The 13,712-nt window shown below is 43.2% G+C and overlaps 2 protein-coding genes across 2 annotated transcripts; one reads left to right on the plus strand and one right to left on the minus strand.

Moving 5' to 3' along the window:
- Positions 1-52: 52 nt before the first annotated feature.
- On the minus strand, positions 53-8,594 carry gdpd4b (glycerophosphodiester phosphodiesterase domain containing 4b). The gene is made up of 17 exons (XM_029519668.1): positions 8,539-8,594; positions 7,780-7,888; positions 7,467-7,686; positions 6,815-6,918; positions 5,945-6,038; positions 5,316-5,375; positions 4,251-4,349; positions 4,073-4,166; positions 3,841-3,986; positions 3,239-3,321; positions 2,384-2,534; positions 1,715-1,939; positions 1,447-1,604; positions 1,217-1,364; positions 813-895; positions 591-670; positions 53-198 (listed from the first exon to the last, which is right to left on the minus strand). The coding sequence occupies exons 3-17, from the start codon at positions 7,638-7,640 to the stop codon at positions 116-118; spliced, it is 1,782 nt and encodes a 593-aa protein (XP_029375528.1). The 5' UTR covers positions 7,641-7,686; positions 7,780-7,888; positions 8,539-8,594; the 3' UTR covers positions 53-115.
- Positions 8,595-9,785: 1,191 nt separating this feature from the next.
- Positions 9,786-13,063, plus strand: LOC115054274 (aquaporin-11-like). Its single transcript, XM_029519417.1, has 4 exons — positions 9,786-10,477; positions 11,102-11,218; positions 11,778-11,916; positions 12,361-13,063. Exons 1-3 carry the CDS (start codon positions 9,883-9,885, stop codon positions 11,882-11,884), a joined length of 819 nt encoding a protein of 272 aa, XP_029375277.1. The 5' UTR covers positions 9,786-9,882; the 3' UTR covers positions 11,885-11,916; positions 12,361-13,063.
- The last annotated feature ends 649 nt before the right edge of the window (positions 13,064-13,712 follow it).

A 13,712-nucleotide genomic window follows, 5' to 3' on the forward strand; every position in this document is an offset into this window, starting at 1 on the left:
GTGAAGGAATGTCTCCCTCACCTTATTTCGGTGAAACAATATGGTCTGAGATTTCAAAGGTTGGCAGTGTTGCGGCTCAGTGTTGCCAGGTCGGCCCCTCCGGGGGAAGCGGACATCAGTGCGACGTGACAGTTGCCAGGTTTGGCGTCTTCTCTGCTTGCGAGTTAGCGCTGGAGACGGACCAGATGTCACTCATCTCTGTGAGAGGATCAGATCCAAAAAGGTGTTTTTCATTTAAAAAAATGGCAGCGGAGGACTTCAAGAAAGTCATTAAACTAAATATTGGCTGAGTCTGTTCACGACTGAAACTAAAGTCTGCAGATTATTTTTTTCCAGAGTCTGACTTCTAAAGAGTCTCTAAGCTCAGGGGACGTCTTCACATATCTAGTCTCAAAAATGTCTAAAAAATGCTGGACATATTTTCCATTACAGTTTTATCACAGTATCAGACAGAAGAACTGTCCGACTCTGAAAGGATTAAAGAGTCTGTGACAATAACTGCACAGAAGAACAATTACAGTTACAGAGTCATCTAACTTTGTGAATATGACGTCTGAATGGGAACAGCAGCAAACTGTGGAGCAGCTCACCCGTTCTGAATTTGCTGTATGTGCCGTTGTCCAGCGAGATTTTGCTGCCGGAGCAGAAAGCCAGTCCTCGCTCTCGCCACCTGCCGAGCAAATACAGAACAAACCTTTATTCCAAAAGATCCCCTCCCGGGTCCAAAAGTCCTGCCTGGGGTGAAAGGTCACAGCTACATCTTCACTTTATTCAGAGTAGAAATAGAAGATAGATTTTTTTTTTTTTTTAACCTGTGAAAAACGAAGATGATGACGATCAACATGAGCGACAGCAGATCGGTGAGAATCCACATCAGGTTGTATTCATCTGGACTCTGAGAGGCAGAGACAGAAAGAGCAGGGACTGAAAAGTAAGTGAACCCTTTAACACTATTCATGCTCAGAGCTTCATTTAAAGTGCTAAAAATATGAACCCTGAGTCAGAAAACCAGGTCTGTTTGGAACAAAGCACCAACACAGAAACATGAATTATCTCCTTATTGTCTTCAAAAAGGACATTTTAACTTTCATAGAAGGGAAACTCTCAACTCAGGTTCTCCTCACTAGGATTTAACTGAGCTTAGTCTTCCTGCTCCATAATTAATTGACCCATCGCTGCCTGCTGGTCACAGAGGAGGTCGAAGTGTCCGTCTCACCATGAGGAACATCGGGGAGCTCATGATGCTGAGCAGCTGGGGGGAGTTGGTGGTGACCGAGTGGACGCCGCTGCACCAGGCCAGAGAGTAGAGCCACGGCTGGCTGATCACGTACAGGTTGGTGGTGATGTTCACAGCTTCGTACTCACTGTGGTGAGGAGAGAGGCTTGTTGTGTTACTATGCTCTCTTTTCCACACACACACACACACACACGGATACAAACAGCGACCTGATGAGCTCGGCAGACATGGAGCTGTAGTGCAGGTTCAGTTTGACGATGTTGTTGCTCTGTAGCTCCTCCAGAGGGAGCCGACTTCCCGACGTCTGCTGGAGCTCAGGATCAATCTCCTGCACCAGGTCCCTGAGATCTGACGGCAGCCACAGCACCTGGTGAGAGGTCACACACACACACACACACACACACACACACACACACACCTTGATTAAAAGGAGTGAGTGATGATTGGTGGAGGGGCAGAGCCTGTGGCTGGTCTCACCTGCGAGGACTGGATGGACGACTCGTTCTGGATGACCTCCAGAGTGCGTTGGATCCAGGTGTCTCTGTACGGGTGACCTCTGGGCGGCCGGTAGAGGTCAAAGATCACCAGCTTGTCCGTCTGAGCCGCCAGCTGGAGGAAGGCCTGCAGGCTGCAGACCGACTGGTTAGCCGCCTGCCGTCGCTCCTCTGCTCCCAGAGACCCGGTGGTGCCGAACGGATTGTGCTAAAAGAGACCAGCATCGATATCTCATTAATACGGTGACGTAACGATCACGTTTAACGGATCAATATGTTCTTCATCACTCACATCACTGCTGCCAATGTGTTGATCCACGTGTCAACACTCCTTCTTGTGTTTGTGTGTATTTTTGCCTTTAAAATGTAAATAAGCAGTTAAACTGCACTGCGACAGGTCAAATAAGGATTTGCTTTATGTGCATGTATATAGATAATGATTTTGGCATTTATATGTGAGACTGACATTTTAAAATCAGACCTTCACAGCAGCCTGCTGAGGGAAAACCTCAACAAGCTGACACTAATTTAACATTGGGCAGACTAACCAACTATTAAAAACGATTTATTCCAGCTCAGCAGATCTAAGTCCACCTACGTTTTCTCCCGAGCTGATTTTTATTTATTTTTTTTTTAAGTTTGTGTTACTCACAGAGAGGAACCAGGCTCCGGCGTTCAGGCTCTCCAGTTCGGCCCAGGTGAACATGGCGGCCAGGGCGTCGGTCCGGTTGGGGAAAACCTCGTGGACGTTGGTCGTCCGCCGCAGCGTGCGGTCGTGCATCAGGAACGGAACACCATCGAAACTGCAACAGCACATTTAACATCTGTCAGACTGAAGTCTCAGTTCAGAAAAACTGAAGAACCCTGTTTGAGAAGCAGCTCAAGTCCTATTTTCTCTGACTTCAAACTAAAAACCAACCTTTGAGGTTTATTTTACATCGTTTTATTATCTTTATCTGAAACTTGCCTTTGCTGCCATCAGTTGTTTTCATTATCAGGTCATCTTATCTCTCATCTCTTATCACTTCTTACTTTATTGAATTTTATTGCTTTAATGTGTCTCGTCTTCACACTTTTTTTTTATACACTGCTTTTCTTCTAAAAACACTTTGAGCTACATTTCATGTTAAGATAGGTCCTACATAATTAAATTATTCCATATTTAAAAAAGTAAGAGTGTAAGTTAATATATCAATATTAATATAATTTTGAGATTTTAACTTCTCAGGCAGTTGTGTAAATGTCACTTATATGTTGTAGCTGTTAAAAGAAAAGTCTTAAACTGGAATAATGAATAACTTCATTAATTAATAATAATAATAATAATAATAATAATCTTTGTTCTTCAGAGAGATCATTTACAGATGAGAACTAAGTCTGATTAGATTCAGACTGTTAGTTTTATTCGATGTTTGTGAATATTTGTAAAGAAAAGCTTCCACACTGTTTATAGATAAATTAAACATTAAAAGGTCGATGATGGAATAACCGGCAGCTGCTGACTGACCTGATGGTGACGTCCGTCTCCAGACCTTTACTTCCCGCCTCCACAGCCTTCTCAAAGGACATCAGAGTGTTTTCAGGAGCGAGCTGCAAACATTTTAGTTACCCACGACACAGAGTAAATATTTTAGTACAGTTTACAATTCAGACAAAAACTGAGGGTTTGGACTCCAAACAGGTCAGACAGGAAGGATGTGAGATGGGCTCCAGTGTACTGAGGAAACTCCTCAGACCTTTGGATCTATTCCTCACCTCTGGTGAGTCATTTCCCTGCTAGAATTGACCGATAAATTGTTTTTTAATGGAACACATTTGTGCTTACTCATTAGCCAAAGCGGTCTGAATATTAAGCACTATGTCTATTTAACAGGTCACCATTGTTAAATCAATAATTAACATTTCATTCGTTTGAAAAGCTAAAATGTTCAATTCCCACATTATTCTAATGTGAGAATTTGTTGGTCAAAAGTGACAGCAGATTATAAACCTTCATCTTTTAGATACAAACAAAGTGAAAACACAAACATGAGCTCTGAGAATCTCTGCATGCCATTTCTTAGACAAACAATGAATCCGTTTCCTGTTTTCTCAGTGTCAGTCACTCACCATGGGGGCTCCCCTGTGGCCGATGAGGGCCGGTGCAGGGCCCAGGGTCCGTTTCTCTTTGATACAGGGAGAATACAGACCGAGAGGGACCAGGTAGAGGGCAAACAGGACGGCCAGGTACGCCCCCGTGATTAGGCAGCGCCTTACTGAAACACACACACACACACCACTTTTTTTTATTAACTTCACACCACCACAGCTTTCATACAAATGAACAGAACCTGAACCTCACCTGCGCTGTTCATGCGAAAGAAATGCAAAGCTACGGGCCAAGCCAGCGCCGTCATCAGTAAAACTCCGCCCACATGTAAATAAGGCGCCGTTACCTGATGGGGGCACAAAAAAAGTCCGGCATCAGAAAGTGGAAACCAAACTGAGGAAAGGAAAAATAAAAGCAGAGGGAGAGTCACCTGGAAGGAAAGAAGCAACGTCTTCCACTCTTTGCTCCAAAGGTCAGACAGGACAGCCGTGGCTACGATGGAGAAGGTCAAACTCACCAGGATCCCAATCTGAGGAAGGAAGAAATCCACAGCCATCAAACACAGGGAGCTTAAAATTAAATCAGAGATACGGCCCCTTTTTTACAAAGTGTCTCAGTGTTTTTGTTTTTCACAGCTCACATTTTGCAGAACTTGTTTAACTGGACGACAAAACCTAAACAAACAGTCAAAATGTCCTTTATACACGAGTATGAGGATTAATGGAGCTGAGTAAAAACAAAGCCCGAATTTAAACTGGATCAGGGAGAGGCTCTAATGACAGATTCTTTCATTTAGTATAGGATGAATTATTAATAAGATAATCTTCCTTTACTTATAACGTACTCTTCCTGACCTGAGTACACATTTCACTTCATGTGCAAACCTGCAAATGACAGTAAATCAACCTTGGACCTTGAACTATAAAGTATAGCGGCTGTTTATTGCACACCTACAGATTAACTAACAAAAAGCATCTTGTCTCCTTGTCTCTATTTTCAGTTTGTGTTTTGTTTCAGTTGTTGATCATTGTGTATACATCAAGTACTGAAACTTAAATATAGGAGGACAGATGCTTTGGAAACTTTCTGTAAAATAAACTGAAATGACAAATGAGGACAAGTGTTGGTGGATGAGCTAGAAATCATGTGCAAAGTGAACAGGAGGGTTTTTATGTAGGCAGACTTCAGACCCTCAGAGGATGTAAACCCCGAAAAGTCTCAAAAACACACAAGGAGAAACGGAAATCGTGTGTAGACCGATCAGGTAAGAATCAGAGAGCGTGCACCCAAAGGCCCAAACCCCATCCATCAAACTCTGGCTGCCATTTATTGAAGTGACGGGATGAGAGAAGAGATACAGCTCACATTCAGATAAAGCTGCTGATTCAGCCCATATTAATTCATTCAACACAGCTCAACAATAAGACCATATACAATAGGAAATGTGAATAAATACAGAATGAGTGGAGGAGGAGGGGATGTGGAGCCGACTTACCTTGTGACTCCAGTGCAAATAGAGTTTCTGTCCCTCCGACAACAAACAGACAGCAAGCAGCTACACAAAGGAGCAAAACAAGCAAACAGCTTTAAACAGGCTTCTTTTTTAAACACCGATTAAACCAGCAGGCTGACTGATGAAATGTGAATTAGTGAGCAGATTTAAGACCTGCTTCCAGTCTTTACGCAAAACTAAGCTAAGCTAATCACCTTCAAAGACCAGTGGCATCTCATCTAATTAAAAAAAAAAAGGTACATTTCTCAAACTTATCACAACTCTGATAAAGCATTACCAGAGCATGCAAAGCAACTGACAAAATAAAACCATTAAAATATGGCAGTCAATTCTAAATGTGCTTTTTTTTTTTTTTTTTTTTTTTTTTTTTTATAATTAGCTAGATTTAATTGTGTTAATCCATCAATAAATCCTTCACAGATTGGACAGTGGGGGGGGGGGGGGGGGTGAATCTGGAATTTAATCAAAATTTAGCTTTTAATTTTGGTTTGACACCAGCTGTTGTCTGTCTGATGAAAACAAGCTCAGTGACTCTAATGAGACGGGAGCTGGTTTTTCATTAGAAGTTATTAGAAAGCCTTTGTGTTGTGTTAGTTGTGTTAGTGTCTCACCATGAGCACGGTGACGTAGGTGAAGAAACCTGCAGCGATGGCCAGCAGCACCACAGACCAAGGAAACCAGAAGCCCAGATTCCCAAAGTTAAACCTGTGCACCCACAGCCACGTCAGGTGGAAACACAACGACAGTGACAATAACACAAGTGACCCACAGCAGAGCGTGTGCAGAGACAGTCAGTGCAAACAGTTTGGAAATCGGCCATATTGGATTTTTTTTTTTTTTTTCTTAAACAGAAGAAGCCATCTTTGGAGATGAAGGTGGCGCTAAGGGGGAGTGGAGTCTTTCAATCACAGAGTAGCCACACCCCCTAATTAACCCTTTCCTTCCTTATCTATTTTCCTCTAAATGGAATCATTAAAAAAAAAACAACATCATGTTGTATTGAACACTTCAAGCTTGAGACAGACTATAAACTCATCAGGAGCTAAAAAAAAATCAGGGAGAAGGAGGGACATTTTTCCATAGACTTCAACACAATCTGAGTTTTTATCACAACCAGTGGGGTCTGTGATTGTAACGACTCCCCGATTAAGCAAAAGAAAACTACTTTAGAATAAATTCCTACACAGAATGAAGCTGTGATGCGTGAAGTCTGTGGTGAAAGCTGAATCTTTGGCTTTCCCCAAATTCCACATTATTAAAGAAAACTCATCTGACAGCAGTCATTAAACCCTTTCATCAGCTTCAGCTGGTTGGATTAGCAGCTGTGCTCAGGCCACCAGGTCTCTGCCGCATTACCTGATCATGCTGTAAAAATCCACTGTCTTTCTCCAGTGTTGCATAATCCGACGGGTTTAATTAAATTATAAAAATAGAAAGGAACAACACACGTGTGCGTTTAGCTCAGTATTGACTCAACCCACCAGTCAAAGTCATTGTAGTCGTTCTTCGCTTGACCCCAGAAGTAGAGAAACACCAGAGTCAGACAGAAAGCCGCCACAAGTAGAGCGAAGCTGGCACCTTCCAGCTGTTAGCAACAGAAACAGAACATTTTTTTAAATAGCTTTGTTCCCAAACAGATGTACCCTGGTCATTGACCTGTGTGGACAATCAAACAGGAAAGCTCTTCAGAGGCTAAACACGTGTGTGACGTAACGCTGGGACATCAGGTTCAGGGCCCATCACTGAGCCGATGGGTGTTTTCCTGAAGGCCCGTCTTCTGGGAAAAACAGCTCGACTTTATGAACTGACAGCTGCCAACGTGCTGAACTACAGTAATGAATATGATCAACTAAAAACAAGCCCAGCTCAGTGTTTCATCGTTTCATACTGCCATGAATGATGCCTGTTCTCCTACAAGGTCTCGTTAGTAGGCTGTTTTAGTTTAAATTATGTTAATTGTCTGGGAAGACTCTGAATTCAGCGATGTGCACTAGCCAACCTCGCAGTTTCTTAATTGAGTCATTTCTTCAGGTAGGGGGTTCAAGAGAAGTGCCAGATTGATCCAGCCACGTTGTTAAGATCTCCGAGGCCTCCGGCTGGACCAGATGTGTCCAGCGGTGGATTCTGGCTGACCTTGTTGCAGCAGCAGTCTCCGGGCTGAGCGCAGCTCCTCTCGTAGCGTCTCCACCGGCAGCCGTACAGACCGGCCAGGCAGGACACCAACGGCTGGTGCTCATAACGCCTCAGCAGCTTGGCACGAAGGCCGCGCGTCTGGCCCAACTGCAGCCGGGACAACGTGGACGCCATTGGCTCACGCGCACCCTGACATGCCCTCCATCCTGCTCACACACACCTGGAAAATACAGAAGCATTAAAATAAAAAATAATAATAATAATAATAAAAAAGAAATCAAATATCACCACAATACTCTGAATTAATTCAGACCGCATCGGTTTGCTTTTTGTCCTTCACCCTCAGGTTTCTTCAAATGTCTCCCGGGGACATTTATCTTTTGCTGGGGACCAAAGGACAGCTCGGCTGGTTGTAATCCTCCCTGAAGGACAGATATGTGTGTGAATTTAAATTAGTCTGCAGTTCACTCATAATTAACCTCTGTATACACTCAGCCAGCTGACACAAAGAGCAACAACAGGGAAAGCTGTTTTCTGGCTGGATGTGAACTTAGCACCCGATTTATTACAGTGTGTTACTTTCTTATGGATTATCACTGTTTGTGTGGTCATGACCCTTTTTCTCCTCAAAAACACAGATTAAATACAAACACTTTACAGCATGAAAAGGAGCCATCCATTCGGCTAAGAAGTTTATTATGCTGGTCAATTCAAACACACAAATGACCAACAATCTTTGCTTTTTCAAAATGAAAATTAATTTCCAGGTCTGGTTATAAACTTAATTCCCCTCTTGTGTTTCGGGCCGAATTGAGGATTGGGGTCTATTTCTTCGTACAAACCGATTGATGAAGTAAAATCTGTGATAAAGAAGCAGGAAAATCTCAAAATTACACATTTTTCCAATGAAGTTCGGTGAAACCGCAGGTGTAGGTGAAAGAATGGAAACCTGGTTTGGAGATAAAAACGTGGAAACGCGTCGGTAGTCTTCGGCTGTTTGAACGCACGTTATTAATATGATTAATTCATTAATGGCATTAATTATTCTACCAGCAACACGTCGCTCTCTTACCTCCGAGCTGCCGGACAGACGGCACAACAGAAGCCGCAGTGCGCTGCTCTCCTCCCGGCTGCCGAACAAGTGGCCTCGGCTGATGTGGCTGTGAAGCCACCGGGAATGAAAACACACAGAGGCAGGAAATGGAAAGCTCTGCTCTCAAAAACATTTTAATTTAACCTCCCCAGCGACAGGCACCAGGCAGCAACAACAGCAAAATGCGTTTTTATCCTTTATTCATCCTGAGCTTTTCCTTTTCATTTGGAAAAACGATGACAAAGAAAAAAACATGAATGTCACTTTATATTTATTCAGAGCAGCTTCATTTAAATCTCTTTTCAATGTGGGGAAACTAATTTTATCTTTTAAAACAAAATGCTTTATTTTGAAAGCCATCACGGAAATGACTTCGTTGTAGAATCCACCTGTGATGATTGACAGCTGTCACAGGACTGCCACCTGGTTGCCATGGTGATGCTAACGCGGCGTGCCGCCAGGTGAGGAGATTAAACCGGGACATGTCGGTTATCCCGGTTTAACTTAACCTCAAACCGGCTGCATGAAGGCGGGTTAACTTTGACCCGGTTATGTTACCATGGTGATTTATTCTCTGAGATTAAACCTGGTGGTTCATCTGTGTTTTATTGGTGAGTTTGTGTTATTATTGTGTTATTATTGCTGAGCTGTGATTAGTCAGCCACTCGTTTTATTTGTAAGCACCTAAAATAAATAAAAATATGCATTTCTTAGAAATATCTTGTGTTATCAGGTGCACCTGTTGCGCCCCCTGCCGGCGTTCTGTCCCGGAAAAGTTGTCAAACTGCAACTGCTGGATTTTTTTTTTTTTTTCAAACCGCCACATCCTCCACACTTCCTGTTACCACCAAAATAAAAGGCTGTTTACAAACCCGCTCCAAAGCGTCCTGAGTTTTTTTTTTTGTTTTTTTTTTTCATTTTATTTCATTTTATTTCTCTTAAAGGAAACTTAAAGTGATGGAGGATGTTGTAAATAAATGACATCACTAAATAAAACTCGATCATTGGCGCTGTTGAAGAGTTAAATGAGAAAATATACGAACACACAGTTAAAATTAAGAAGTTAAGAGTTTCTCACGGAAAGTGCTGACAGATATTCACATTAATTCGTCTTAACGGTGTTTAGATAAAAAATTAGACAGAAGCAGGTTCAACCGGCCGGGCTTTGAGATTAACTCTCTTGCTTTTATTTTGAATGCCCCCGGCGCCGTTTCCGGTTTCTCGGCGTGGCGTTCAACTCGTCAAAGTCCGGTTCTCCTGCCGGAGGACCGTCTCCTCGTCCCGGGTCGAACCGCCGGTCCGAGGCCGAGCAGCCGGAGCGGGATGGCCGACCTGAGCGTGTCGTTGGCGGTTCTGGCCGCCGTGGTGCTGCTGAGCGAGGCGGGCCGCCGCGCCGCCGCGCGTCTGCTGCCCGGAGCTCGGCGGGTTTACCTGCTGGAGGCGGCGTCCACCTTCCAGCTCTGCTGCTGCTCGCACGAACTGAAGCTGCTGGCCGACTCGGCCCGGCTGGAGCCCGCCTCGGCCGGCCTGCTCCTCACCTACACCGTCACGGTGGTGCACCTCCTGACTTTCCGCGGAGCTGCGTGCAACCCCACCGCCGCCCTGGAGAGCCTGTGCCGCCGCCGCCGCGGCGCCAAGGCGGCCGCCGCGCTCGTGTTAAGCCAGTTCGCGGCCGCGGCGGCTGCGCGGACCGTCGCCGCCTCCGTGTGGTCTCTGGGTCTGTCCGAGGTCCACGTGCGGATCCGGAGGTTCGGCTTCCGGTGCTTCGACCCGCTGGGCGGCACCGTGCTGGAGGCCGCGGCCGCCGAGCTCTGCTGCGCCTTCACGGTCCAGGCTGCGGCCATGCATGTGCACAAAGTGCCGCAGAGACTGCGGGAGCACTGCCTGGCTGCGGTCATCACCGCGGTGGTTTATGCAGGTCTGCTCTCTCTCCTCTCTTAAAAACACACAAACAAACTTTGTAACTTTTGTTCTCTGTTTCACGGCGCTGATGCGCTTTTAGTTCTGGAGCTAAATGTTTTATTAGTTCAGTGACCTTTGTGAGGCAGAGCTACTTCTCATAAAAGGAAAGTCTAGTTTCATTATTTAGTAAAAGCAAATTGCCCTTTCAGCTGTTTGAGTCTGTGTAAACTGGTAATTATGGGATTTTACCTGGAGACAATATTTACAATTATTATTTAGCCTGACGTGAACTTTAGATTTCCATGAAGTGGAACTTTTTGCTTTTGTTTTTCCTCCTTCTGAGAGTGAAAACTGAATATTTGATCACTTCAGGTGAAACTATTAACCAAACAGAAAATCAACAGGTTGACTCATAAAAGTTTGTTTTGAGGGTAAATTTCAAACACGGTCTTCAGCCGTAGCTGCTTTAGTGTAACAGTAACAGTAAACTTTATTTATACATCACATTTCTTACGAGAAAAATCAGTGCAGTCAAAGATAAATGTAAGAAGTTTCCAAATCACCCGTCAGATGAAGTGTGTGTGTGTGCAGACTGTGAATTTCACCCTTCAGCAGCTTTATTTTTCCACCTCCTCTGCAGCTGGAAGTATCTCAGGAGCCGTGTTCAACCCCGTCCTGGCCTTCTCCATCCAGTTCCCCTGCAGCGGCCACACCTACCTGGAGTACTGCTTCGTCTACTGGCTCGGACCCATCCTCGGTGAGGAGCCCGATCTGTGTCAGCTGTGTTCCCGGGAACTGCCGCAGAGCTCGATGGGAGACAAAAACAGCAATGACAGGAATGAAACAGTCAGGTTTTAGAAGACAAATATCATTTTTTAAAGGCCATTCAATCACAAAATGTTTTTCCAGGTTTTGACAAACTTCTGATCAGGTTGGTCAACAGAATCTGATGTGTAGTTGTTTTTTTTTTGGTTTTTTTTTTTTTAAATAACATCTTTTGGGGGCTCTGCTGTAAATTATTCTACTGGAAAATGAACATTTATGAGAAATAACTAAAATCCAGCCCAGCAGTTTTACACCAGTCTGCCTTGGCATGTTTAGAAAAGTGCAGTTAGTGTCAGTAATATTTACTGTTTCCAGTTTTTGTGCGAAGCTGTCATGTGATCGCCGCTGCTGTTTCCCAACATGTGACTTTAAGGACACACAAGCTCTGCACCACTTTTCCTTTTTTTTATGGTTCACACCTGAAATATCTTTTCTCTGCGTCTGATTGGCTGTCGTATTGCCCTGTTTTTTGTTCATTTGTTATTTTCTAGGTGTGGCGAGCTGCATCCTGCTGTTCGAGAAGGTCATCCCATTCCTCTCCGGGAAAAGCACCATCGGGCTGGACGTCCCCGCTGTCCAGAAACAGAAGGCACAATAGTCGGCACAAGAACGACAAACGCAGCCACTAAAGTAGGATTTTTTTTTTTTTTTTTTACTGTCTGTGAGTAATACCAGCATAAAGAGCTTTTTATTCCAGACTGCTTCAATGTGAATAAGAAAAATCCTCGATGACAAATGACACCTGACAATATCAGCCAGAATCAAAAAATCATGCGAAGGATCCAGACTGAGTCCTTCTCAAAGATCCACTTCTATTTTTTAATAATTATTCCGAAATATTTACGGATGTGAGGTTAGAACTGTATATTTACTAAAGCTTTACCAAATGTCCTTCATAGGAAAACTGTGAGACGCACAGCACTAAAGAAAACGTGTGTTAATGTTGAAATAAGGAGCCACACTTCGCTCAGCTGCAGCCCCAAACGGGAAACAGCACACAGCAAATCCGTTAAGTCGCTGACATTTTACTTTTTAAGTATATTTTCTTATTTGTCCCTTTTCTGTGCACTTTAGTAGATTCATGAGAATCAGGAGTTCCAACAGATGATTCCAGTGGTAGATTCCAGCTGTGTTTGTGCCGTTTCAATCAGCCACTTCATTGCACAAAAGTCGACAAAACATGAAAATAAACGCACAACGCAGGACTGTTGTTCTCAATGACATTCCTTTAAAAAAAAAAAAAAAAATGAACACCCAACTCCAAGGAAAGTCTGATTTTCATCTCATAGCACTTGAAGCGAAGGTGAAGCACAAACATTTGTTCTGTTTTAGTTTGCACAATTATCCTAACGTTACACTTTCACGTGTGTGACTGCACCACTTTTGTTTTTTTCTCCCAGTGTACTCTGTATCAACACAAATTTAAGACAACTGGATTTCACTGACATTTCTCTCTTAAGTTTAATTGACCAAAGAGTTGACTTTTTCCTGCATTAGCCATGTTTGATTTTATGTTCTGTGCCGGCTGATAACGCACTTTTCCTCCTTTAATATTGACAAATGGTTGAAAGTGAACCGGTGTAACTTTTGCATTTGAATTTTATGAATATAAGTTTTGGGGATTAATTTTTTAATTTCTTCTGTTTCTCTGTGAATCCGAGAACACAATCTTTTTGTCTTCAAATACCTCTAGAGTCTGGATGGTCATAATAATTTATGTCTCAGAGATTTGATGATTATTTTAAGACTGTGAATAAAAATGGATTTTTCTCTTATAGTTCTGAGTCAACGTCCATCAAACAGCTTTTGTATACTGATGTAGATAGAATCCATTTTTAAAAATCTGTTATTTTTCCAGTTTATGTAATATTTTGATTAAAAATGGCATTTTTGTCATCTCGTCTTAACATCTTGGTTTAGTTCTAATGACTTCCTCGTCTCTGGCATTTAAACAGTTTTTTGTTTTTGTAAAACGTGTTCAAACAGAAGTGAATCTTCATTTGATGGGAACCAGCAGTAGATTAATTTAGTGCTTCAGTGAGAGTATGTGGCAACACATTTATGTTGAGCTTGAATCTTTTGTATAATCCTGAAAAAGAAAAGCACACAAACTCCCGTCCACCTGGTACTTTGTCCTACATGGTCTGTTTCATCATGTGACCTTTGCCCCCTGCTCAGTTTGCAGCATTGATATGAGTAAACACACATGATGAGCAGGGATACAGACCCACTGATGCTCTTATTTACTCTTCTGTCAGGCCTTTGCTCAGTTTCTTGGCTTTTCATGGGATTAAAAACCGTTTGTTTATGTTGTCTGGTTTTAAGAGTTGGCAGATTAAACGTTTGTTTAAACCAAAAGGCACTTAATTTTAAACAGCTGACTTCCTTCTGATGTTCATGAGGCCGACAAATAAAACTCCTCCACG

Source organism: Echeneis naucrates, chromosome 14 (genome assembly GCF_900963305.1).
Source record: "Echeneis naucrates chromosome 14, fEcheNa1.1, whole genome shotgun sequence".
Classification (NCBI taxonomy): Eukaryota; Metazoa; Chordata; class Actinopteri; order Carangiformes; family Echeneidae; genus Echeneis; species Echeneis naucrates.